This window comes from Vombatus ursinus, unplaced genomic scaffold, assembly GCF_900497805.2.
Source record: "Vombatus ursinus unplaced genomic scaffold, bare-nosed wombat genome assembly UNPS02014818.1, whole genome shotgun sequence".
In the NCBI taxonomy this organism is placed as follows: domain Eukaryota; kingdom Metazoa; phylum Chordata; class Mammalia; order Diprotodontia; family Vombatidae; genus Vombatus; species Vombatus ursinus.
Genome location: NW_020954596.1, coordinates 24,658,190 through 24,684,838, shown reverse-complemented (window position 1 = coordinate 24,684,838; position 26,649 = coordinate 24,658,190). Strand labels below are relative to the sequence as shown.

The 26,649-nt window shown below is 40.7% G+C and overlaps 1 protein-coding gene across 1 annotated transcript; it reads left to right on the top strand.

Annotated features, from left to right (window-relative positions):
* The first annotated feature begins 16,451 nt into the window (after positions 1-16,451).
* Positions 16,452-17,123, top strand: FGFBP2 (fibroblast growth factor binding protein 2). The gene has a single exon (XM_027836166.1). It carries the CDS (start codon positions 16,452-16,454, stop codon positions 17,121-17,123), a length of 672 nt encoding a protein of 223 aa, XP_027691967.1.
* Positions 17,124-26,649: the final 9,526 nt, after the last annotated feature.

Genomic DNA, 26,649 nt, shown 5'->3' with positions numbered 1-26,649 from the left:
ATGGCCTACTTGGTTTATGGATGGCATTATTTTCATTCATGGGGGGAGGAGGAGGGAAGGAAGTGGCTGGAGGATACCAAGCTTTACATGTGAAAATTTAGGTTTGTTTCAATATGTCATGCATTTATTAAGTGCCTAATATGTTCCTGATACTGAGAATGCAGAAAAATACCTTCAAGGCATACATTTCACTAGGGGAAAACAATATATACATATAAGCAAATATAAAATATTAATAAATAGTTTCTTCAAAGAATTAATAAGATAGTGCCTTTTTTATTATTTGATCCTAATAGTAAGACATCCAGTGATCTGTCCTTGGCCCTTTTCTGCTATTCAACATGATTACTAGTTCTTTAGGTGAAGATATGAATGACGTGCTCATCAGATTCGCAGATATCACGAAGTTGGGAGGGATGCTAAGTTGGGTGGTGGGATCCAAAAATATCTCAACAGGCCAAGACAGTGGACTGAATCTTAATGACATGAATTGAATACCATTGAATAGAAAATCTTACACTTGGGTTAAAAAAGCCAACTGTAAAGTCCAAGATAAAAGATATCAATAGACAGTACTTCATGTGAAAAAAAAAAAAACTAGAAACTTCAGCGGAATACAAGCTCAATATCAGGCAGCACACATCAATTAAACATCAGTTGAACACCTTCTCTATGCCAGGCACAGTGCTAGGCACTAGAGATACAAATAAATGATTGAAATAATCTACCTGCAAGGTACCAACAGTCTGACCGCAGCTAAAAAAAAAAGTAATGTAGTGTTAGACTACATGTATAATTTTTTCACTTTTTTGCAACATGACTAAAATGGAAATATATGTTGCATGATTTTACATGTATAATTGATAGCATATTGCTTGCTTTCCCAATGGATGGAGAGACTGAGGGAGAAAGAATTTGGAACTCAACATTTTTTTTTTAAAAAACACAGCATGGTGTTTTTACCTTGCCTTGGTCATAGTCTATCTTGGTCATATTTTTGTGCTCTATTCTGGGCAGCGCATTTCAGGTAGGGCTTTGATAAGCTGTAGTGTCTGAAAGACCAGAAAAGTTGAAAAAACTGACCAGAGATTTCTACCATATAAGAATTGGATGAAGAAATTTAGTGGTAACCTAGCCCAAGAATAAAATAGGTAGGGGCTGGGGGGCACCTAATTGCTGTCTTGCGGGATTTGAAGAGCTGTCGTGTAAAAATGAGATTAGATTTTCTTTGCTTGTCCCCCAGACAAAATTTAAGAGTAATAAGTGAAAGTGAGAAGGACAAATTTTCCCCTGACATAAGGAAAACTTCCAATTAAAGATATTCCAAAATGGAATGGACTCAAAGAGGAGACTGATAAAAATGCTCGAGAAATTAAGGAGACATATATGGTAAAGAAGTAGGTCCATATGGTTCAGACCATAGGTGTTTGAAAAAAGCCACCACATTTATAATTTGCTTAAGCAGGCCTCCCTCTTTTCATCCAAATAAAATGTTATATTCCCTGTTCATTCACAAGGTTCCTTTATTTCTCCCTTCTATCATTGCCAAACCACATAAATTAGCATAGATTCACAGGCTTGGAGTTGAAAACAAATCATACGTATTCCAAACCAGGTTCTCTAACTATATATTTTTTAAATTGTAAACCAATTTATTCAAGTCAAGCTGCTTGACTTGAAAATTTTTTAGGGTCAGGTTCTTTATTATAGTAATTTATCCCTGCTGAAAGACCAAGATTATACATAATAGCTGTTTGTGCTAGCAGTTTATAACCTCGTAGTTAAAAATATCTAATTCATATCCTAATTTGAAATGTATAATCATTCAGGTGGATTCAATCTTTGGATAATTTGTTTGGTGGTAGAGGAGAAACAAAATCAGGTATTCATTGCTTGCTGAATCAAGTAGCAGAACCATGTGTGTTATTTGTGGATGGAACTGATAATGGCCTAAGGTGACAAATGTTTTTTTAATTTCACAATGGATCTACAACACAATGATTTTGAATTTGAGAAACAAGAATTGGAAGTTGGAGACACAAGTATTGACCCAGAGGTTGATAGTGATATATCAATTCATCCAAAGCCTTTGTTTTCAAATATATACTACAAGACAAAGGAAGGCTGCATTTTAATCTCCTGTATCAGCTCATCTTAAGATACTTCTGGTGTGATTTCTCAATTTTTTTAAAATATGGGGTATCTCTCACCCAGCCTATAAGAGCAACAAATACTCATGGGCCAAACCCCACTGCTAACTGGCACAGAAACAGAAGCTTTGACCTGCTCCATTTCCCACCTGGGCTGTTTCACTCTTTAAACAGCCTTCTGGAGGCACCACCCCTAAGGGGTTCACCACATTAATTCCTGTCGGAGTGTGAGTGCCCAATTAGTCCTATTGCAGCCCAGAGCTCTTCTGCTCAAGCAATCTGCCAGCCTCGGCCTCTCCAATAGCAGGAATTATAGTTATGCACCACCATGCCTGGCTAATTTTTATTTTCAAAATAAAATCTGAAAATGTATGTGAGTGTTACCATCTGCACAATCTGGACAGTTCAAATGTATTGAGTGCATAATGTGTTCAGGTTTTCATGAAGCACATGGTATGAAGGAAAGCTGGATTTGGAGTCGGAATCTGGCCTCCAACCAAACATGTCATGTCACTGTTCCTTTCTGGGCCTCAGCTTCCTCCTTGTAAATAACAGAATAGTTCAATTAGTTGACCCCTAAGGTCCCTTTTAATTCTAATTCCCAGTATGCAGACTTCAGCATCAATGGCTCTCAAATGAGCCTAGCAAATAACTGCAAACTGCACACAACTGTGCGCTCTGGTTACCTGGAATCTGTACACATTCCCACTTTGCCAGTGTTCTCAGGTTGGTTGACGCCAAATTATGGTGGGGATTGAATGGAAGACAAAGGTCAACAATGATAGAATTGGCCAAAAATATGATGTTAAATGTTTAATTGTTTCAATTGTATCCAACTCTTCATGACCCCTTTTGGGGGGTTTCTTGGCAAAGATACTAGAGTGATCTACCATTTCCTTCTCCAGCTCATTTTACAGATAAGGAAACAGGCAAGTGGAGTTAAGTGACTTGCCCAGGGTCATGCAGCTAAAAAACATCTAACTCCAGGCCCAGCACTCTAGCCACTGTGCCGCCGAGCTATCCTGTGATAAGAAATAAATATCATTTGGGCAGAACATTATAAAACCTAGCAAAAATTAGGTTGTTTTAAGTGCTGACACAGAGTTCTATTACTGAGATATGCATTACGTGCTTATGCAGGATGCTGGGCTAGATGATGCTCAAAGTGAGTTGCATGGTGATGACCTTTTTCCCCTTTCATCAAAAACATCCATAAAGCAGGAATGAATAAAAGACCAACAAAATAGTCAAGTAATTGTTTTCAAGTAGAGTAGCTGTAGCCTTGGTGTACGGCTACTGGAAGAGGTAGTCACTGTCTAGGGCCATATCTGTGTAGCAAGCAGCAGAATGAGAGAGATCCCGACAGTAAGCTTCTAGCCTAACAGCATCATCTCATCTATGTCAGCATTACTCAAGAAAAAAAGGAAAGAAAAGGGCACACTGGTACAGTCAGTCCATAGCCTTGGACCCAAAGATATCAGTGGGAGGTGTAGATAAACAAAAAGGTCAAAGACAGACAGGATCATCTGATATGCACCAAAATATGTATAGCAGTACTTTTTGTGGTAGGAAAGAACTGGAAACCAACTAGATGTCGATCAGTTGATGAATGACGATACAAATGGTGGCATACTTGTGTGATAAAATATTACTACACAAAGAGAAAGAATGCAAAGAATGGAAAAACCTGAACTGAGGAGTGCCGTGAGCAGAACCAGGATATATGAGAATCTGGGTTTGTGTGTAGGGAGAGCAGGATAGATGGATACATATAGGTACAGTGTAGCTAGGTGGCGCCATAGTGCAGAGCACCAAGCCTGAGGCAGGAAGATTTATCCTGACTTCAAATCTGTCCTCAGACACTTAATAGCTGTGTGACCCTTGTCAAGTGACGTAACCCTGTTTGCCTCAGTTTCCTCATCCATAAAACAAGCTGGAGGAGGAAATGGCAAGCCACTCCAGTATCTCTGCCAAGAAAACCACCCCAAAGGGAGTCACGAAGAGTTGGACACAACTGAAAAATGATTGTATATGTCTATGTAATGCCTATAGTATTATAAATGGAAAACACAAAAAATTGAAACTAAATGTTATGTTATAATATAGACCATGCTTGGCCCTGGAGGAGAGTTGAAACAAGGCACCTCCCTTCCTCCCTTAGCAATGGCATGGTTCTATGGGTGTGGGAAATGGCATAAATTCAGATTTAGTTGATATGCTTATTTTAGTGACCTGCTCTTTCCCCTTTATTTTTTTTTTTTTCGTAGCAAGGGATAGCTCTCAGGTTAGAGGAAACGTTCAAATGATGTAAAATAAATTGATATCAGTATTAAAAAAAAAAAGACTTCATGGTCTAATATAGGGGTGGGGAACCTACGGCCTCAAGGCCACATGTGGCCCTCTAGGTCCTCAAGTGTGGCCCTTTGATTGAATCCAAACTTAACAGAACAAATCCCCTTAATAAAAGGATTTGTTCTGCAAAACCTGGACTCAGTAAAAAGGCAGGACCCGAGGACCTAGAAGGCCATACGTGGCCTCGAGACCATAGGTTCCCCACTCTTGGTCTAATACAAACCTAATATGAAAAGATGCTTTGCTAGAGCCCTTACTGAGCACAGCACATAGTTGGAGCACAACTGAATAGCTCTGTTCTCATCTTGTTTTGTTTTACTTTAGCTCTCTTATTCCTTTTGGATCATCCTTAATGTTTTCTCTAGATCTATTTTTTCTCCTGTCTAGTCATCACTTTAGACTGGACCTAACTGGTGCTGCCAGCCTCCTACTCCTATAATATTCATTCTTATGGCAACTCTCCTCTCCAGTTCTGACTCTTGGTATCATCGATTGATACGCACTTCATTTATCTCTTCCTGCCTTCCAACACAAACTTCCTTTTTTTTTTTGCATGTAGAATGAACAGTTGACTGCTCTGAACTGCCAGCATCTTGGCTCCTAACTCTAGCCCTGATAACACCAACTGTCTGGATAGGGTAGCAGCTACTTGCCAAATAAGTGTACGTGTGAGATGGGAAGGTAATGCCTTTAAATACTTAAGTGATCACACATGTAACTTGAGCAATATTTCCTGTAAAAAAAAAAGGAAGCAATGAAATACAAGGAAAAAGACTTTAAATATGTATTTCTTTTATATCCAATACAGTGATTCAATCATACACGGTTGGTTGGGTTTAAAACCTCTATCCAGTCCAGAATCAGTATTCCCACAACCATTGTATTCTGTTGTTCTCTTGTGTAAGGTATAACCATAAGGAAATGAATGACCAGGAAAGTTTTGCCACAATCAGGAAGGCCCCAAAATCGAACTGTGGGGTACAAAGGCAACATTCCTAATTAGGGCACCATTCCTATAGAATCAAATGACTATAATTGGAATTTATACAGGACTTTAAATGTTATCTCATTTGGTTCTCTCAAGAATTTATAGGTGCTTTTATCTGCATTTTACAGATGAGCAAATTGCTTTTGAGAGAGGTTATGTGACCCAAGGTCATGCAACTAGTGTAAATGCTTGTTTTATTCCACAAATTAAAAAGAAAAGAAATTTAAAAAGAAATTTGAACTCAAGTCTTCCTGATTCCAAGTCCAACACTAAGCACTGTGCCAACTGGCTTCCTCCAATATAAATCTAAACTCTAGTTTGACTTTCTAAAAATGTATTTTATTTTCAATTCATGGAACAAAACAAGCATTTCCATAACAGTACAATAAAAACGGTGATTGCACATGAAACTACAAATCTACCATGTACAACTTACTATTCCCTCCAAATATACAACAATGTTTTTGTGTAAATTTCTTTTTTTTTCCTTTTTTTCTTCTTTCTCTCCTCCTACCCTAGAGATGGCTACCGTTAGACACAAATAAGAATACATCTGTAGAGATAGATAGACATAGATATGTAAAATTATTCTATATATAGTTCTATTTATCAGTTCTTCATCTGTATGCAGATAGGGTCTTCATATGTTCTTTATTTTTTAAATTAATTTGTAGTTTTCAACATTCACTTTTATAAGATTTTGAATTCTAAATTTTTCCCCTTCCCCCCTCCCTAAGATTGCATGCAATCTGATATAGGTTATACATGTACAATCATATTAAACATATTTCCACATTAGTCATGTTGTAATGAAGAATTGGAAACAAAGGGAAAAACCATGAGAAAGAAAGCAAAAAAAAAAAAAAAGAGAGAGAAAATATTATGCTTTAATCTGCATTCAGACTCCATTGTTCTTTCTCTGAATGTGGATAGCATTTTCCATCATGAGTCTTTTGTAATTGTCTTAGATTGTCGTGTTGTTGAGAAGAGCTAAGTTTATCAAAGTTGATCATCGTACAATGTTGTTGTTACTGTGTACAATGTTCTCCTGGTTCTGCTCACTTCATTCAGCATCAGTTCATGTAAGTGTTTCCAGGTTTTTCAGAAATCTGCCTTTTCATCATTTCTTATGGAATAATAGTATTCCATTATATTCATATACCACAACTTGTTCAGCCATTCCCCAATTGAGGGGCATCCCCTCAATTTCCAATTCTTGGCCATCACAAAAAGAGCTGCTATAAAGATTTTTGTACATATGGGTCCTTTTCCCATTTGTATGATCTCTTTGGGATACAGACCTAGAAGTGGTATTGCTGGGTCAAAGAGTATGCACAGTTTTATATAGGCATAGTTTATTTGGGCATAGTTCCAAATCGCTCTCCAGAATGATTGGATCAGTTCACAACTCCACCAACAATGCACTAGTGTTCCAATTTTCCCACATCTCCAACATTTGTCATTTTCCTGTTTTGTCATGTTAGCAAATTTGATAGGTGTGAGGTGATACTTCTTAGTTGTTTTGATTCACATTTCTCTAATCAGCAGTGAGGTAGAGAATTTTTTCATATGACTATAGATAGCTTTAATTTATTCCTATGAAAACTACCTGTTCATATCCTTTCACCATTTATCAATTGGAGAATGACTTGTATTTTTATACATTTGATATGTCCTTTATTTTTAATTTGTATTTATAATAGTCAAAAATATTGCTGTTACTGTTTGGTATTTAAGGTCTTTCACAACCTACTTTTCTAGACTCTGACATATTATACTCTTCACCATATACTAAAATCCTGCCAAAATTGCCTCACTATTCCTCACACATGGCATTCCATCTTGTCTCAGCCTTTGCACTGTCTGTCCTCCCATACCTAAAATGCCTAAGGTCTTTATTACAGAACCACCAAAGTTATAAACAGTATTAATTGTATGTCACAAGGTCAATCACAAATATGACCTTGAAAACACCTCTAGATTCTCAGAGAAACTTTCATTATGACACCCTGACACAAAATACACTGTACAATATTTATAAATAAGATAATGGGAAGTATTTTTAAGCAGATATACCAGACCTTATATTTCCAAATGAGTTGTCCATTTTATAGGAGTGACTTCTGCCTAGTCAGTGTGATGTAGTAGAAAGAGGGTCCTGGACCTGAAGTCAGAATACCTGGACAACTTCCTAACTAGCAGATGATCACCAGCAAGTCCCTTAACTCTTCTGAGCATCGTGTTCTTCATCTGTAAAATGGGTCAATAATCTTTGCACTATCTACTTCAAAAGACAGTGTAATAAAAATATTTTAGAATCCTTAAAGTGCTACATAAATGTGTGTCATCATTTAAAAAGTCCGGAGGGGTTTTTTTTTTGTTTGTTTGTTTTTTCCTAGAGGATACAACATGTGCCCAAATGAGTGTGCTACACAATACAATGTGATGAGGACAAAGAAAAGATCTAAATAAAGTAGTTGAGAAAAAATAGAGGAGGCTATCAAGGAGGACATCTGAGCTGGACTTTCAACCAGAGAAGAAGGCTTTCACCCCCAGAAGATGTAGAGCTCTCAGGGACCTTCAAAGATCATTGAGGTCAACCCTTCATTTTATGGATGAAGAAACTGAGGAGTCCTAGAAAAGTTAAATGATTCAACCAAGGTCACAGAGAGGTAGTAAGTAGAAGAGCTCCTACTATTCAAATTCAGATTCTGTTATGCCAAATCTTGGCCACTCTTGCTGTTGAAGTTTAGGGGTTTAGGGGTGCTGGGACCCCAAAATCACAACACAGGTCCTGCCTGAAAGAATTTGACCCAAGCCTTCTTTTGGCCAAAGATAAGGTTTATTAGAACATCCACCATATTGGGAAGACTCTTAAGGAATCTGAACATTAGTGAGCTATTGGCTAGATTGTAAGAATCTAAGCAGTGGTTAGATTTTAAGAATCTAAGCATCTTAATGGAGACATACAGAAAGACTGTGGGAAAGATCTAGGAGTGGCCAAGTAGTTTGCAGGGACCTGGACCACTGTGGCTAAGGGAGAATGGAGCCTAGCTAGGATTAAGGGAGGGAAGTGGCCCGGGGCCATAGGGAGGCAAGACAATGGAGGGGTAGTCTAGGGTAAGGGTAACAGAGAATTGGGAGATCGGGTTTAGCCACAATGAAAGGCCAGTTGATGGGATTGTAATCTCAGGCAACCACCAGAGATTTGGCCATGTGGGAAAGTCCAGGGTTTTTCCTTTTTGGGGTCCAGATCCCAACCTTATCACTGCCATTATACTATCAGAAGAGGAGGGAATGCATCTGGCATTGGCGTGTAGAAGGGCTATCCTCTCTTCCCAGGATTATCTATTTCATAAAATGGCTGTGAGGACTAAATGGAAGAATTTTGTGATCGTAAAAGAGCTCTATAAACATGAACGATTTCTAGTAAACTAGTCACTGTTATATTATCTTTTGTTGGCTACTGATTCTCTAAAGGGGCCTACACAGGGTGTGAATATGTGCATAGCTAATGCAAATTATGCTTAATTATCTACACAGCCTGTTACTGAGCACACCAGTCTACGGAGTTTGTTAATATTCCAAAACCGCAATTTAAGAAGGGGAGATTTGAGGAGTTATGGTGCTCACAAGGGTGTGTGGTTCCCAGGATTTACTACTGCCAATATCCTCAGATCAAATTGGAACTGCTAAGAATCCCCTGTGTGCTCACACATGCTGCATGTAGGATATGGGAACTTAGGGTGTGGTAGAAGTAAAGTCTCCTCCATGAGATTCCCAAACTATTCCCCTCCACCTATCTTGCCATGTACATTAGATCTGTGTACTTGCATTTGTTTGACTGGAAATTTCTTCATTATGTGATGCTCTATTAAATATGAACTCTTTTCTAGAGCTTTCTAGAAACCCACTAGAGCAATTTCCTGTATTTCCTATCTGTCCTCTTTGTTTCCCCTGATTCTTCCCAATGAGAGCAGTCATGTGGTGCCAAAGGAACAGATGGCCAAAGCAAGGGGTCAGGATTTACAGCACTAAGTCAGCTGGAAAATGACCCTGACACAGCCATGGGAAATGTCCAACATGGCCTCCATATCTTCCGTAGTCCAAATGCTAGGCACAGGAGGCATGGGTTGAGGTAATCCCAGTTCAAAAACATACGCTTCTCTTGGTTTAAAAGAAAGTAATTGGCAATGTGGAATCTCTTCCAGATGGGCACTCTTCCAGAGTGGAAGGGCCATCCTGGGTCATAAGAGGCCATGCATGATGCCGCACTGGGAAGCTATTTGAACAAACTACCTACATCTCAGGAGATTGTAAGACTACGGTTTGCAGTCGTGTGAAGCTCACATGTGAGTCCTACAATCCAACGCTGACTGGGAAACATGGAACAAATGAGAAATGGGACTTCAGAGGGGAAAAAATAACTTAGAGGAATGGAACCTAAATTTCCTAGGTCGTATCCAAAAGGCAGAAATGTCTCCTCTAGGTGTTTGGGGTTCAAAGGCGTCTCTTGTTTTTGCCCTTAATCTTGTCTTGCTAAATGTTTTGTTCCGATATCTTTCTCAACTTCATTCATTTATTAGTTTTTAGATTTTTAGTTCAGTAGGATGGTTGATCACTACAAACCTCTGAATCCAGTTCCATGCTTTGCAGAATGAGAGGGTTGGATGACATGATTTCTAGAGTCCTTTCCAGTTCTAAATCCTGGGATCCTAAGTTAAGTAACTTGCTCAAGCTTACTCAGATAGCTCTCGACAGCATCAGGTCTACAGCCAAAGTCTTCGTCTCCAAGTCCAGGGTTCAGTCTATATAATAAGCAGATTTTATTGAGTACCAATTTTGTAGCACTATAGGTTACTATATGCTCATTCAGGTTTTTTTTTTAATAGGTTGTTAAAATATTGTTAGAAAGAATCTCTGATTCACAGGAGCTTACAGTGTCATTGAGGACCAAGATATCAACAGTGGAAGGCACTCTATTATTTATAAACCAAATGGGTGCTCCAGTCAAGGTCTGAGGGTCAGAGAAGGAGGACATGACTGTGGACTAGGGAAGCTGGGGTGGGGCTCATGGAGCCGAGAGATAGCTAGGATTTGCATAAGGTAAAGAGAGAGGCAATCAAATATTGGTGATTTGAACAAACTCCACTTTTCCTTGGGTTCCAAAGGAAATCAATATTGGCAGATCTTTGTGCTTTCTGCAACCACATCTGGTTGTCCAAGCTCAGTAGTGTTGGGTTTCCACAACAGAGGACCTAACAATCCAATAAGTTGGTGTTTTAGCAAATTGGACTGAGATGCTAGCAGCTTCTAAGAAATCAACTGCAACTTCCTTGGTCCTTTCCAAGGATCCTATGTTTCTTAGTCAAAAGAATGGGATTCCAGGGCAGGTAGGTAGCACAATCGATAGAGCACTGGCCCTGGAGTCAGGAGGACCTGAGTTCTAATCCGGCCTCAGACACATAACACTCACTAGGTGTGTGACTCTGGGCAAGTCATTTAACCCCAATTGCCTCATATGAAAAAAAAAGAAAGAAAGAAAGAAAGAAGAATGGGATTCCTAGACCTGCTTCTTAAAATAAAGCCCCATTGGTATAGGTTATCAGTGGAAACAAAAATCTGGTGAAATTCTGCTCAACAAAGAAAATGACAGAAATTCTATATTCTCATTTATTATGAGGTTCAGAAGTCCCCTATGTGAGCTAATGACTGGCCATTACTCCAATCTTATACTGGAGATGGTCGGCTGACCTTGACTAATTAGATGGCTAGAGGAAGAAGGAGAAAGGTGTAATGGGGACATGAAATTTTTGTGACTATTACTATATGCTCATTCAGGGTTTTTTTTAATAGGTTGTTAAAATATATGGTCTGCAGTTTTCAACACAAGGGGAAGAGTCAATGACTGAGGGGATGGAATGACTGAAAAGGAAAAGTGGTTGGAGATATAGCTAAGAATCAGGAAAACTGTACTATGCTCATTGGCCTTAGGGTACATTTGTTGAATTAGCTCTGCCAATAAGTAAAGAGCTAATGTGCACTTTCCAAGGAGGCACAGGTTTTTAGCTAAAAAGCAATTTAGTCTGGAAGGAGAATTCATGCCACAAATGTGGAGTCTGGCCTTTAAGAGGTTATAGACAAGGTAGAGAAGGGTGGGGTAGAAAGAAAGTTTCAGAATAGATGAAAAGATCCATCTTGCTGAACCTGTTTCTAATGGACCAGACAGAATGGAGGTATGGTTCAATGTAAGAGCAGTCTCTGGGAATCTAGGTGGTACAGTGGTTAGAGTATTAGGCCTAGAGTCAGGAAGACTCATCTTCCTGACTTCAAATCTGGCCTCAGATACTTGTTAGCTATGTGACCCTGGGCAAGTCACTTAACCTTGCTTGTCTCAGTTTCTTCTTCTGTAAAACAAACTAGAAAAGGAAATGACAAACCACTGCAGTGTCTTTGCCAAGAAAACCCCAAATAGGGTCATGAAAAGTTGGACACAATTGAGAACAACAACTACAAGAGCAGTCTCCAGGGCTAAAGTAGTGACCTTCAGAAGGACAAGGTGGCGAAGGTTGAAATCTGAAGAAAAGAGCTTTATGGGCCTGGTAGTGAATCCTATTGGGATTCTATGAGGGGACAGGAAACAAAGCGTGCTTTCTGAATCAATGGCATAACAGAATCACAGGATTTCAGAGTCATCTAATCTAATCCCTCATACCTGCTAAATGGTCATCCAGCCTTTGCTTGAGGTCTCCGGGGAGGGGGAATTGACCACCTCCCAAAACAGGCCATTCCATGTTGGATTCTCTTTTAGGAAGTTTTTCCTATTGTAATAATCAAGCATTGGCCTCTGTCAATACATGGACATTGTGTCCTGGCTTTGCAGCCCAGTTTGCATATCAAGATTTCTTCCTCTTGAATGATCTAAGACAATTTCCAGACTCATAATGGAAAATGCTATCCACATCCAGGGAAAGAACTATGGAGTCTGAATGCAGATCGAAGCATACTATTTTCTCTTTTGTTTTCTTTCTCTTGGTTTTTTCCTTTTGTTCTTATTCTTCTTTCACAACATGACTAATGTGGAAATATGTTTAATATGATTGTACATGTATAACCTCTATTAGATTGCGTGCCATCTTGGGGAGGAGAAAGGGAGGAGGAAATTTTTAGAACTCAAAATCTTATAAAAGTGAATGTTGAAAACTAAAAATAAATAAATTTAAAAAAAAAGATTTTTTGCCCTTGAAGGGTCAGCTGGTGGAAGGATAATGGTAACAGAAGAGGAAAGGCTCCAAGTCTGAAGGTGAAAAAGAAAGAAGGAGCTGAGTGGCACCTAATCTACAGCAGCTCCTCCTCATTGTGCATGCATTGTGCATTATGCCCTTCAGTAGGTATAGCCTGGAGCCTTTGTCTTGTACCTGGAGGTTGCAGGGACAAAGCAAAGCTGAAAGGAGTTACAGATCCTGAGGAAATAGCCTCCAATGAAGCTCAGCAGAAAGCGTGGTGTGGGACCTCGGTTCTTGTCATCCTAGAACCACGAAAGGAAAATCTAACTTCAGGTGCTAAAAACTGTATCAGTGGAAAACAACTCAGTTTCCCATGGGGGCAGAGCTGAGAATCAAACTTCCACTGCCATCAGAGGACCAGGAAATAGACCTCAAAGAATGGTCACCTAAGGGGCTAAGAAAAGGACAAGGACCCATTTAAGTAACTGGAGAGATGTATCTGTTAGAAGTTAGAGAAACCAGAAAGAGTAGTGTCTTTGAGACCAAGGGAGGAGATAATATCTAACAGAAGAGGGTAATCAATGGTGTCAAATGCTGTAGAGGAACAGGAGGACTGAACCAAAGACCATTAGATATGCCAACCAAGAAGCCATTGGTGACTTTTGAAAAAAGAATTTCTGTAGATTGCTGGAGTTGTAAGTAGGATTATAGGGTCTCAAGGAGAGAAGGTTTGGCGAGGAAGAAGGCAGAGACATCAAGAAGAGGCAACTTATTCAAGCTTTGCAGTAAAGGGGGGAGGAGAGAGAGAGAGAGAGAGACAGAGAGTAAGAGAAGGGATGAATGGCATCTAATTGACCCAGTGGATAATGCTGGACTTGGAATGAGAAAAACCCGAGTATGAAATTACGTGACCCTGGGTAAGTCACTTAACCTCTTTCACTCTCAATTTCCCTATCTGTAAAGTGGGGATAATAACAGCAAGTACCTCCCAGAGTTGTTATGAGGCTCAAATGAAATTATATTTGTAAAGCATCTTCCAGACCTTAAAAGACCATGTAAATGTTGGGTGTTATTATTTTGAAATGAATGAAAAGCATTTATTGAATGCCAAGCACTGTACTAATTGCTGGGGATACAAATTTTAAAATTGCAATAGTCTCCCCACCCCCGGAAGCTCACACTCTGATTGGGAGAAACAACACATGTATGAATGGGTTTGATTGGAGGATGTATAGAATGTCCCGGAAGTCCAAAGGGCATATATGTACAAATGGATGATTTGCCTTCTATAAATTGGAAGGACAAGAGAAAGGCTATTTAGGACTGGAGAAATCTGAACATATTTATAGGTGGATTAGAAGGAGCCAGTGACAAAGGAGAGGTTGAAGATGTTTGAGAGAGAGAAGAAATGATTGCTGAAGCAAGATGGGTGAAGAAATGGAGGACAAAGGTAGATGGATTAGCCTTAAAAAACTGGCACCTTATTTACATACGTGTCTCATTAGAATGTAAGCTTCTCGAGGGCAGTTGCTTAGCTCAATGCCTAGCCCAGAGTAAAAGAAAATGGAAAGAGTGAATGATGAAGTTGAAACACGTAGAGGAAGGAAGGAGAAGAGCTAGGGGAGCTCCTAGGAGATGCTCTTAATCTTCTTAGTGACACAAGACGCTGAGTCATCTGCTATATATCTGGGGATAAGGAATGAAAGAAGGAAAGAAGGAAAAGAAAGAAAGAGGAAAAATATGGAACAACAATTGTGGGGAGGGAGGTGAAGAATCAATAAGAATAGACAGAGGAGTAGGATTGTCCAACAGCTAGGAAAGCCTGAGACTATGAACCATAAACCTGGATTGGGTAAGATTAGCTAGTTGTTAAAATCTTTTCTTTAGTGCTATTCACTATCTTGGCAATGGGAACAGAAAAATTGCATGATGGGAGTTACTCAGGAATGAGGATTAGGAAGTTTGGAAGGGAAGAAAGTTGGGGACAGGGTAGGGGTGTGAGTACAGAACAGAGTGTGGAGATTCTAGAGTAGCGGCATTCAGATAGAAGATCATGGGGTCAAGCCTGCATCTGGACACAATGGAAGTCAGAAGAGGAGAGAGAATTGGAGACAATAAGATGTATCAGGGTTATAGGAATAAATTTATTCAGAGTGATATATGATTTAGTGTGAGTTGGAGGAAACACTGTAATCAAAATGTTGATGGATTTGAAATCAGAGGACCTGGGTTTGAATTCTAATTCTGTTACATATTATCTCCTGACTTTGGGAGAGTGGCTTAATTTTTCTGGGCACCAGTTTTCTCTGGAAAATATGGAAATTGAATTAGATGGCCTCTAAGTCTCTTAAAGCTCTGGATCTTTAATCCTATGAGAGAGAGAGACAGAGACAGAGACAGAGACAGAGAGACAGAGCAGTGGGAAGGTAACTGGTTGTGACAAGAGAATGGAATTTCAAAGTTCCTGCTCTTTTGCGGTCTAAGGTGTGAGTATGCCAGTGTGAGTCAGAGGCAAGAGATGGAAGGAGGTTATGAGAGTGGAGGAATTATGTGGTCAAGTTGTTAGGAGTAACATCAGTATGAATATTAACATTCTTGAGGATGATGGCAGAATATTGAGTGGAGAGAAGGATCAGAAATAACCTGGAGAACCATAGATGACAGCAACAAGGATGTGGTACAAATGAATTGTGTGGCTTTCCATTCCAGCAGCACCCACCACTGTGCCAAGCTCCAATAAATATGCTCTAATTCCTGGATGGATTAAAATAGATTTTTACCAAAACTACCAAAAAAAAATACCAAGGTCCAGCATAAATCAAGCTGCCTTTCCCAAGGATGCTTTGACAAACTCCTGGCTCATCTCAAAACACTGGACATGCAGAATCACGGAATCTCTGAGTTGGCTGCTTGAACCCCAAGCCCACTTGCAGCAAGAAATGCTCTTCTCTGGTTCTTTTTGCTTCAGTAACTCATGGGCCTAGAGGAAACCTCCTTTATTCTCCTGGGAGGACAGAGGAGGAGAGCCCTGGTGGGCAACAAGGAGCTCACCTGCACAAATTGGGAAACTGAGTCAGAACTGAGTGTGCTGCGGCTGCTATGGTGGAGGGTGGACAGGAGTTCACGCCCATCTGGGGAGAAATGCCTATGATTGATTGTTCGGCACAGCCAGCAATGGGAGCAGGCAGGAGGAAGGGCAATAGGAGAGGCGGGCTAACCACTGTGCTATTATTTTTATTCTTCTTCTTACATAACATCAGGATCATCTTATGTACCCTCTGGGATGTGTCCGCCTCGGTTTAAATACCTGAGACCCAGAAGCCAACTAAGAAAAAAGGCTAAAAGTAACTCAGAAGGGGAAAACATTCCATCCCTTCACCCCAATATTGATATAGCTAGCGTGTGTGTGCGTGTGTGTGTGTGTGTGCGTGTGTGTGTGTGTGTGTGTGTGTGTGTGTTTTAGACACATAGGCACCGCTGAGTTACACCATCCTGGATATACTTAGAAAAGTGTCTCTCCTCCTTCCAGTGAAGGAGCTCAGTTGGCTGTTTGACACTCTCTCAGACTTAGCACTACAGACACAGTTGGCTTTTTCATCGAAGATTCAGCCCATCAGGAAGGAGAAAGAGGTCTTTGTCCAGCCTCCCTTTAAGTTGGGGCTGGCCCGACTTTCTGGTTCCTTCACTGCTTGGAGCTGAACTGTAGAAGGTCTGTGTTGAGGTTGAAGCCTCACCATGCCATCCAGGGCCTGCTTTCTGTTAGTGGTGCTATGTTCTCTTGGAGTTTTGGGACAGACCCCGAGGCAGAAGAAAATCTATCACGGGGAAGAGATTCACTTTCAGACAAAGGGCAAAGATGCTTGTACTATGCGGATCAGCAATCAGGGTGAAATCCACCTGAGGCTCGAGTGCAGGAACCAGGGCCGGGCCTCCTGGTGTGAGTACAGTGGGAAACCCGGGCTGTGTGGGGCCTTCGTCAGCAACCCGACTCTCTACTGGAGCCAGGTGGTGCTGGGCTTGAGGAGGCTGAGTGAGCCCTGCCTGGCAGCCCCAGTGCTGAAACCTGCAGTGTGTCAGGGTGCCGGACCCGAGGCGCAGCTCAAACAGGAGGCTTCTAGCCTGAAGAGTGCTCACCTCTCCAGCCAGCAGTCTGAAGCTTCTAGGCCTTCAAAACTAAGTCCCAGGTCCGAGGGACCACTCCACAAAGACTCCCAGGAAGCCCAGATGGGCAAAAGGTCTACTAGGAAGGTTGGGAAAGCCAAGCCCACTGCCCCACCTCCAGCGAAGCCAACCCAACAAGGGCAGCACACCCGGAAGGAGGAGGAGGCCATGAGGATGGCAAAAGAATACTGTTGGGAACCCTTGCACAAGATCTGCTCTTATATCATTGGCATATTTCTGGGCTAAGGACCAAGTCCTGCAGGTAAATCTTTTGTCTCTCAGGATGTAGAATAACCAGAGTGCTTCATGCTTTGCAGAATGCTTTCTTAATACTCATCTCCCTTAATCCTCACAACAACCCAAGCAGGTAAGTGGGGCAAGCGTCCCTGGATCTATTTGATGAGTGAGGAGATTAAGGCAGGTTTCCACGGTATCTCACAAGTGGCCAGTGAAGGAGCAGTGAATCATAGGCTTAGGGCTACCAAGTCACCTTAGAGGCTGGTTAATCCAATGCCTTCATTTTACAGATGAGAAAACTGAGACCCAGATGATTATTAACTTGGCCCAAGTTAATATTCAGGCAACAAGGATTTATTAAGGGTTTATATGCATGAAACATTGTGCTAAATGTTGGACATCTGGGTGGATTTGGAATCAGGAAGACCACTGTTCAAATCTTGTCTCAGACACTTATTAGTGTGACCCTTGACAAATTTCTTAATTTCTCTAAGTCTTAGGTTCCATATCTAGAAAGTGGAAAAAATAATAGTCCCTACCTCACAGGTCCTCTTGTGAGGACCAAAATGAGATGACATATGAAAAGAGGTACTTTGCAAACCTTAGAATGCTCTATAAATGCTAACTTTCGTTATTATTAGTAACATAATCCCTGCTCTGTAGGAGCTCACATTCAAATGGGGGAGACAACTTGAGGAAAAAATTCATGCGCAAAGCCAATGGAAAAGTAAAACCTCTAAGAGAAGGCACTAGCAGCTGGGGCTGGGGAAGGGGAGACCAGGAAAGGTCTCCTGCAGAAGGTAAGAGATGAGCTGAGTCTTGGGGAAGCCAGGAGGCAGAGGTGAATGAGGAAGAGCGTTACAGGTGTGGGAAAAGAGAGCAGATAGCAGAAACAAGATTTGAACCCTGAGTCCTCAGACTTCAGATTTAGCACTATCCATTACATTACATAATTTGTGATTGTAATGTAGGTATTTTGACTCAGTCCAACTCTTTCCATTACCCTCACTTTTGTGTAGAAATTTTAAAGGCCAGGCGACAGATTTAAAACTCTGGGAGTTTTGCATTCACCCAAACTGGAGAGCCTGTAGGGGCTGGAGTCTAATCCATTCCTTGTTTCACTGATGGGTAAAGTCTCTTTCCTTTGATTAAGAAATTGAGATCCGGAAATGGGAATGTCTTGAAGCCAGAGCTCTAGAATCCTACTTCTGAATTTCAGAATCAGAGGGTCCTCACCCCAATTCCCAGAGCTACTCACTGTCCCACACTACCTCTCCAGACAGTGCCCAGAAAAGGAAATGTAGGCATTGTGAACCAGAAACCTAATCACCACTGAGTGTTGTTCTGAGATTCAAAAAGCAGTTAAATGGGTTAAACTGGAAATGAATGACACCGACTGTTTTTTCTCTCTCTCTCTTTTAGGTTTTCTTTTTCAGAGACCTCAAACAGCTGGAGAAGGATCCCTCCTTTCTATAGGGTGCAGTGTCTTTTAAGCCCCTGTCAATCCTCAGAATGAATAAACTAGTTGCCTATAGCCAACTGAATGACATTTCAGCTACTGAGTTTTGATTGTTTGTTTTGTTTTTTGTTTTTGCTTTTTGGTATGTTGTGAAGGAAACACTCCCTTTATGAGTTTATAGTTCAAAGTAATAAACTTTATGTGAGATTGAAGGGTTAGCTCAGGGGCTTGAGGCCCAAATGTAGTTTTACAGTTTGTTTTCAAATCTTAGAAGCACTATAGGGAAACAGATATATTAAACATTATTCGGTAGTTCTTGGATTAGCTTTTCTAACAAGGTCTGTACTTTGCAATGTTCTGTATATACAATGTTGAATGAATGAGTGCCTGGAGATAGGATTCAGTCCTGTACACTCTGCCCCTTGCGTGCCAACAATAAAAGAATGGCTTCAGAAGCCCACATCAGAGAATCTGTGTCCTGCCATTTTAATGGAAAGCATCAACTGGTTCCCTTGGCTGGCCATTAGGTCCCATTGTGGCCATAGTTCATTTCCAAGAGGATCAGAGAAAGAGCTTGAAGGAAATCTTTACTGGGTGATACATACACGCACGCGCGCACGCACACACACACACACACACACACACACAAACACACTTCACATGCAGAAATGAGCAAGAGGAGGCCAATATCAATGGTCAAGTAAGGAAGCAGGATGAAATGCCCGATAAGGCATGAACAAATAGCAATTCCATATCCTCCTAGCTTATCTCTATTCAAAAGAAGCTTGTGATTGACCACATCTGTATATTAACTCACTACTTTAGTGATCTTAAAGTAACAGTTCCCTTTAAAAGGCGCTTCATTTTATTAATATTAATAATAACTGACATTCTCATAGAACAGTAAGGTTTGCCAAACACTTTACCTATATTATTTCATTCGCTCTTCCTGTCAGGTAGATGCCATTATTATCTCCATCTTATAGATGAGAAAGAGCAGCATTAAGTGACTTGTCCAGGGTTACAAAGTACTGTCTTCATGACAATCCTATGAAAGGAGGGTACGGTAAGAATTATCATCCCCATTTTATGGATGAGGTAACTAACGTTGAGAAGGGAAGTGATTTTCCCGAGGTCACACAGAACCCAACTCATACTCTAAGACTAGACTTCCATATACTCCATCACACTGCCTCTCCTACAATATGATGACACTGAACCTGATTTCCAAGACATTCCCTTTTCTACCTACATTTCAAGCTGCCAAAAGCAATTTTATAAATAAATGATGCTATGAACAAATCACCGTATGACTGTTAATGGTAACAGCCTAATGTTATCCTCCCAGAGAGACTGGTATTTAAAAAGTAGCTTCTTGGAGAGGCAAAGCTGCATCCCCAAAGGAAATGAATCTCTACTAATGGAATTTCAGGCCCTTTCCCAGGTGAGCGGGGGAGATAATTTGGGAGCAGGAGGCTCATCATTTTTGTTTTGTCCGAACCTATGATTTCATTGATGTTGGGAAGCTGTGGCAGATTGACAAGACCTCTGTAACTTACAGTCTAGTTGCTTGGCGACATTAGGAAGTTAAATGGTCTGCTTATGGTCGCACTGTCCAGCTAGTATATGTCAGAGGCAAGGCTTGAACCCAGATCTTCCTGTCTCTAGATACTGGGCTCTTATCCCACAGCTCATGCTGACTCTCAGGGAGATAAGTGCGTTTAAATCCCATCACTTACCAGATGTGAAATCAACGATGATAATAACATCTGACATGTAGGGACGTATCATTTGGGGTTTTACAAAGAGTTTGACATAGGTTATCTCATTTAATCTTGCGACAATCCTAGAAGATTGGTGCTGCAGATATCATTATCCTCTTTTTATAAGTGAGGAACTGTAGCTTCAAGACTTTAAGTGACTTAACCAGATTCATACAGGAGTTATAGGTGTTATGATTAAGGCTAAGCCTAAATCAGATCATAGGTTATACCTATTGTTTCTACATAAATATGAACTCATTCATTCATGTATTCACTTAACAAATTATGGAATTATAGAAACTGTTGGAAGCAGCACGCAAGTGGTGTAATTAATAGAATACTGGACCTGGAATTAGGAAGACCTGAGTGCAAATCCAGCCTCAGACTGTGTGACCTTGGGCAAGTCACTTAACCTCTTTGCCCCAGTTATCTCATCTGTAAAAAAGTGATAATAACAGCATCTACCTCCTAGGGTGGTTGTGAGTCTCAGTTTCCTCACCTATAAAATATTAATAACAATAACATCTACCTCTTGGGTTGTTTTGAAGATCAAGAATGAAATAACAATGTAAAGCACTTAGCATAACACCTGACACATAGTAGGTGCTTTATAAATGTTAGCTATTATTTTTGTAATTAAGTGTTCAATAAAAAAAAAATTCTTTCAGCACTCATTCAGCAAACATTGAAGAAAGGAAGAGACTTGAGAAAAAGAAAATTTCAAAGGCTGTCCTATGGGCAGATTGGACTTGTTAAGCAAGGCTCCAAATGGCAGACCTACAGATGATGTGTTGAAGCTACAAGCAAAAATATTTTAGCCCAACATAAGATTTCAATCTTGTGTCTAACAGTGAAATAGGCTGCCTTGTGAAGTAGTGAGCTCCCTTTGAAGGGGCTCAAGCAGAGGCTATTTGACCCTCTATGAGCTGAAACAACTCAACAACAACAAAAACAGAGAAGGTAAATTGTAGAAGGAATTCCTACCCCAGAAAGTGAGGTGATTGATTAAATGACCTCTCAAGTCCCTTCTACTCCTAAGATTCTATTGCTTGAAGACTAGGCTTTACACAAGGTACTTCAGGGCACATAGGTTCTGGTCTGTGCCCTCCAGGGGCCTCTACCTCATCTAAGTGGGGCAGTATAGTAGAGTGGGAAAATGTTGGATTTGGAATCAAGAGCCTGGTTCAAATTCCAGCTTACAACCTCTATATCCTTGAGCAGATCACTTCTCCCCACAAGGCTTCAGAAGTTTCTCCATCAGTAAAATGGAGAGGTTGGACCTGACCTCTAAGAAGATCCCTTTTAGCTCTTAATCTATTATCCCACGGACATTAGCACACAAAGAATCAATCATCTCTCTGTATGCTCCAAAAAACCCGGTCCAAATATCAGCCTCAATTCACATTCTTGGTCTCCTCCTTTGTTACCTGAGAAGTTAACAGATTCTAAGGGGTCTGGCTCCCACTTTTCAGGTCCCACTTTTAGCTTCAGTGGATCATAAATGTAGTGCTACAAAGGACTTTTGAAGTCATAGAGTTAAACTCCCCCATTTTACAGATGAGGAAACCCGAGGCCCAGAGAGATTAAACTAGTAAATGTTTGAAGCTAGTTTTAAATCTCAGTCTTCCTATCTACTACATAACACTGGTGTCTCCTCATCTGTAAAATGGCGGGAGTGAGAGGTGGAAAAGGGGTTGGATTGGATCATCTCTAAGGTCCTTTGACACCCAGGAGTCAAGGAGACTGAGCTCAAGTCTCTACTTAACCATTTACTATCTCTATGACCTTGGACGGGACAGGTTACTTCCTTGGGCCCCATTTTCCTCATGTATAAAATGGAGGTCATAAAGACACCTTCCCTCCATCCCTCTCTGGGCTGTTGTGATGAACAAATGAGAGATTGTATGTGAAAAAGTAAAAAAATACCAGTCAGATTATACAGGATTACTGTTGCCTAGGGCTATAAAGTTTTCCAGCTATAAAGTTTTATGATGCTATGAAACTGAACCTTTTATTGCTGAGGTGATGGGCAACAGTGGAGAGATCCCTGTCAATGGCATCTATCAGAGAAGAGTTTCTCTCTCTATGGGCCCAAGAGGCAGATCCTTCTAAAAACAACAAATAGGACTGAAGTGACTTTTAAAACCAAAAAGCAGAGGTGTTTAGGCCACAAGTCCCTGCCAAAACAGGCTGGGAGTGGATTGCTAGGAGGATATGGGCCAGAAGACTTTCAGGAAGCCTTCCTTCATCAGTTAGAAGCTGAGACTTTTCAATGACTTGATTTCAGGCTACCTTGAAAGGAAACACAGTTTGCAAAGAATCATCCATTAAATGGGGCTTTTCTGTTCATTTTTTTTAACAACTTGTCTTCTTTAAATCACCTCTCTCCTCATGAACTTACTGCCAGTTGCAAAGTAAATTTGAATGCATATTTTTTTTAACCTATGTAAGTACACATCCTTTGAGCCTTCCTGTTGGGAAAGAGGTAACCTGGACTCTAGCCAGCCAGTGAGGCTAATTCAAGACCTGGAGAGGTGCTGGGCATGGAGTAGGAACTTGGTTGGTCTGCTTAAGTCTGAGAGAGTTCTTTATGCCGTGGATGACAGGAAGAGGTGTTGAGCTTCTGGGAGGGCAGGCGGGCAGAAGGCTGCTGAGGAAGTGTGCCTCCCACGTCTTGGCAGAGAGGAGATTTTCAGACATGGCTACTGTGTTGATTTTTGCTTGACTATACATATTTGTTACAAAGGGGGGTTTCTATTTGGGTGAGTGAGGGTGAGGAATTAGTGGGGAAAAAGCCAAAAAAAGAAAGCATAAAAACACACAGAAGAAGATTTAAAATTTAAAAAGGTCAGAAAGGGACAAAAACAGGACAATTTTGTTACTCTCTTATGAAATCTAATATATACTTAAAAACAGACTATATATATAAGACAAATTCATGGTTTCAAATACAGCCTCAAAATGTCCTCAGCATTTCTCTTGGTCTTGTTATGGATGGTGACATCTGTCACTATCGCTCTTGAGGTGCTGCTACCAACTTCAGTGACAACCCCATATCTTTTAAACTTTGACATTTCATAGAGTTATCAACTGGTCATGGGAGTGGGAAGGGTCTGGGGAGTTTCTCCTCTCCCAGGGGCAATTTCTTTTCAGGATTCTTTCACTCCTGGATTCAACCCGCTGTTGCTGGCATGCATGATTTCAAATTTGCTTGCTGTGTCATACACAGACCCAGAGTTGCACCTTATTCTTTCAAACAGTCATGAGCTGTTTCCTGTGTGGATCATATTGAGGTTGAGTTGTTTCAGTTGTGTCTGCCTCTTCGTAGCTAACTTTGAGTCCTCATCTGCAAAATGGGGATGATAAAACTTGTACTATCCATCTCTCAGAGTTGTTGGGAGGAAAGTACTTTGTAAAATTCACAGGGTTATAGAAATATAAGTTATGTGAGCTCTCTGTACATCCATTTTCTTATCTGTAAAATAACCAAATAAACGATGTTATTTTAGATAATCTCCAAGTTCCCTTTTAGCATTAAAATCCTACAATTCTACAACTTTTACAGTATGAATAGCTGAATCTCAGGGTTGTAGGGGAACTTCAGAAGACAAGCACCTGAACAGAAATTCTCTCTACAATACTGCTCTTCCTGACTCTATTTGAATACCTCACTGCTTCTCAAAGTATTTCATTCCAATTTTGGACACTCTGTGTGTTAGAAAGGAACACTTTGTGTCCTATTAAAGAAGTTAAAAGTAATCAGGTGGTTGTTTTGCTTTGTTTTTATTGCAGAGGGAAGACATTCCTGGTGCCCCTAAAATCACATGGAGGTGACCCTCCATAGGTCACCTAAGCCCCAGTTATTTGCGGGGGGGGGGGGGCATAATCATAAGCGACTTTCAGCATATCCTCAAAATGTTTCTCCTGCACTCATTCTGTGAAGTAAGTCCATTTCAGCTCACCGTGGTCCCAAGAAGTATATTTTAATGCTATTCATTATTTACGTGGTCAGCCCAAGCAGACAACCATATGCATTTTTATGAGATTGCTGGAATCAGAGCTTGAAAGACCCTTAGAATTCATCTTGTCCATCTGTCTATTTACAGTTGAGGTGATGGGCTTACTAGAGGTAAGTAATTACAAGATCACACAGATAATAGGTAACAGAGATGAGATTTGAACTCAAGTCTTCTGACTCCAAATCCAGAGCTGGTTTTGTTTTGTTTGTTATTGCTTTCTCTACTCTAGGCTGCCTCTTCTCTGTTGGAGAACAAGTGGTGCCAGAGGACCTCATTGTTGGTGATCCTGTCTCCCTCAATCTGTAGGGGGAGGGGGGGATATCAACTAATCAGATATTTCTTAAATGAGTACTATGGACTAAGAACCATTTTAGGCACTTTAGAAGATAAAACTCACTCCACAGTGTATATACCTTCACATGGTAATCATAATAGCTAACATTTATAGAGTGCTTTACAATTTGCAAAGTCTTTTATGAATATTATCTCATTTGACCCTCATGACAACCCAGGGAGGTAGGTGCTAATTATTATACCCATTTTGCAGATGAGGAAATTGAGGCAGACAGTGGTTAAATGACTTGCCTGGAATCACACAGCTAATAAGTGTCTGAGGTCAGATTTCAACTCAAGTCTTCCTGACTCCATGCCCAGTGCTCTAGCCACTGCACCACCTACCTGCTACATTTTGCCCTTAGTGATCATCTTGTCTTTGACAAATAAATGTATGGAAGTGGCAAAAAGGAAAAGGTAGCCCATTAGAGAAAGCAGCATGATATAGTGGAAACAACACTAAACTGTGGGGTCCAACAGCCTAGATCGTGTCCCCAGCTGGGCCACTAACTAACTCTATGTGAGTCACTTGCCTCCTCTGGGCCTTGGTTTCCTTATCATTCAAATGAGAGGTTGGGTTGGATAACCACTAAGGTCCCTCTTGAGCTCCATCTTTCAGTGGTTCCAAGTTTATGAAGCTAGGCTTAGCCACCAGTTATCAGCCTTTCCTGAGAGACATCCCATGGTGTGTGTATAAAGGAGCCAAGACACGCCAAAGAGCCCTGTAAATGATGGCCGGGGCCCAGATCCCCGGGGTTCATCAATTCTGAGCATAACAAAGTCCTTGCTGTGTCCACCCCTGTGAATGCCTCCCATTCTGTTAGACCTACATTGATGAGAGTCAATAATCAGCATAAAGAAGGCTTTTAAGGAGTGTGTGGTCTGTCTGCCACCTTAGGCCTGGGGGCATCCTGGGGACAGCCAGGAGGGAGGTCCTGTGGTATTACTTTAATGACAGTTTTAAAAATATGCAGCTAAAATCATCTTATTTGTTTTATAGAATCTGACAGATTTGAGATGGAGACCTGTGGCCTGCTCTGGAATGGAGACCCTCTTTGTAGGAAGCGTGCTACATCTGCCAGGCCTGTGAAATGTTAACAGAGCTACCAACTGTTTACCTGTTTTCCTTCGCATCCGCACTTCCTAGCAATGAGGTTCCAGGTGGCAGCAGTCCCTGAAAGAAGTCATGGAGGCTGTACTTTTCCACCTTCATTCATTTTTTGTGTCTGTTCTGAGCTCATATGTACTTCATCTGATTTCTCTCAGGCTTTTTGAAAATATGTAAATGTGACTCACCATGGCTAACACCTGCCCTGGGGAAGGACAAATGAGTTCTATATTTCTTATATGCCACGAGGTCCATTTTTCCCTGAGTCTACTCACCCTTACCTTAATCTAGTGCCAGATTAATGATTCTTGGCTTTTCTCAACTCTTTATTAAAGGGCAGATCCACAATTGTATTCTAAACATAGAATCAAAGAATATTAGAAATGGTAAAGAACTTCGAGATCTAGTTCAACTTGTCCATTTTATAGTTAAGGAAACAGGTCCATAGATGGGAAGTGTTTTTCCTAAGATCACAAAAGTAGTTAGTGGCAGAGCCAAGACTGGCAATGTGGTGTGATCTGGGATGCTGTAGTAAATGTTTAATAACCAGCTTTGGGTGGGGAGGGTGTTGAAGGATGCAGAAATGCATCCTGGACGCCCTTGGGGTATTAAACAAAACATTTTCTCCACGACTTTCTTAATTCTAAAAATCAATTAAGCCCTGATTTTAGCATTTGCCCATTTCTGAGATATAAATGCTCACCTCAGAAATTTAACAACTGGCTGGAGAGAGTCTATATGAAGGAGCTGGTTCCAGAATACTCCTGGAAAAATCACTGGTTCTGGAACCAGAGGACCTGGGTTCTAGCACTGCCTCTGATGCTTAGACCTCAGCAAGTCCTTAGCAAGCACT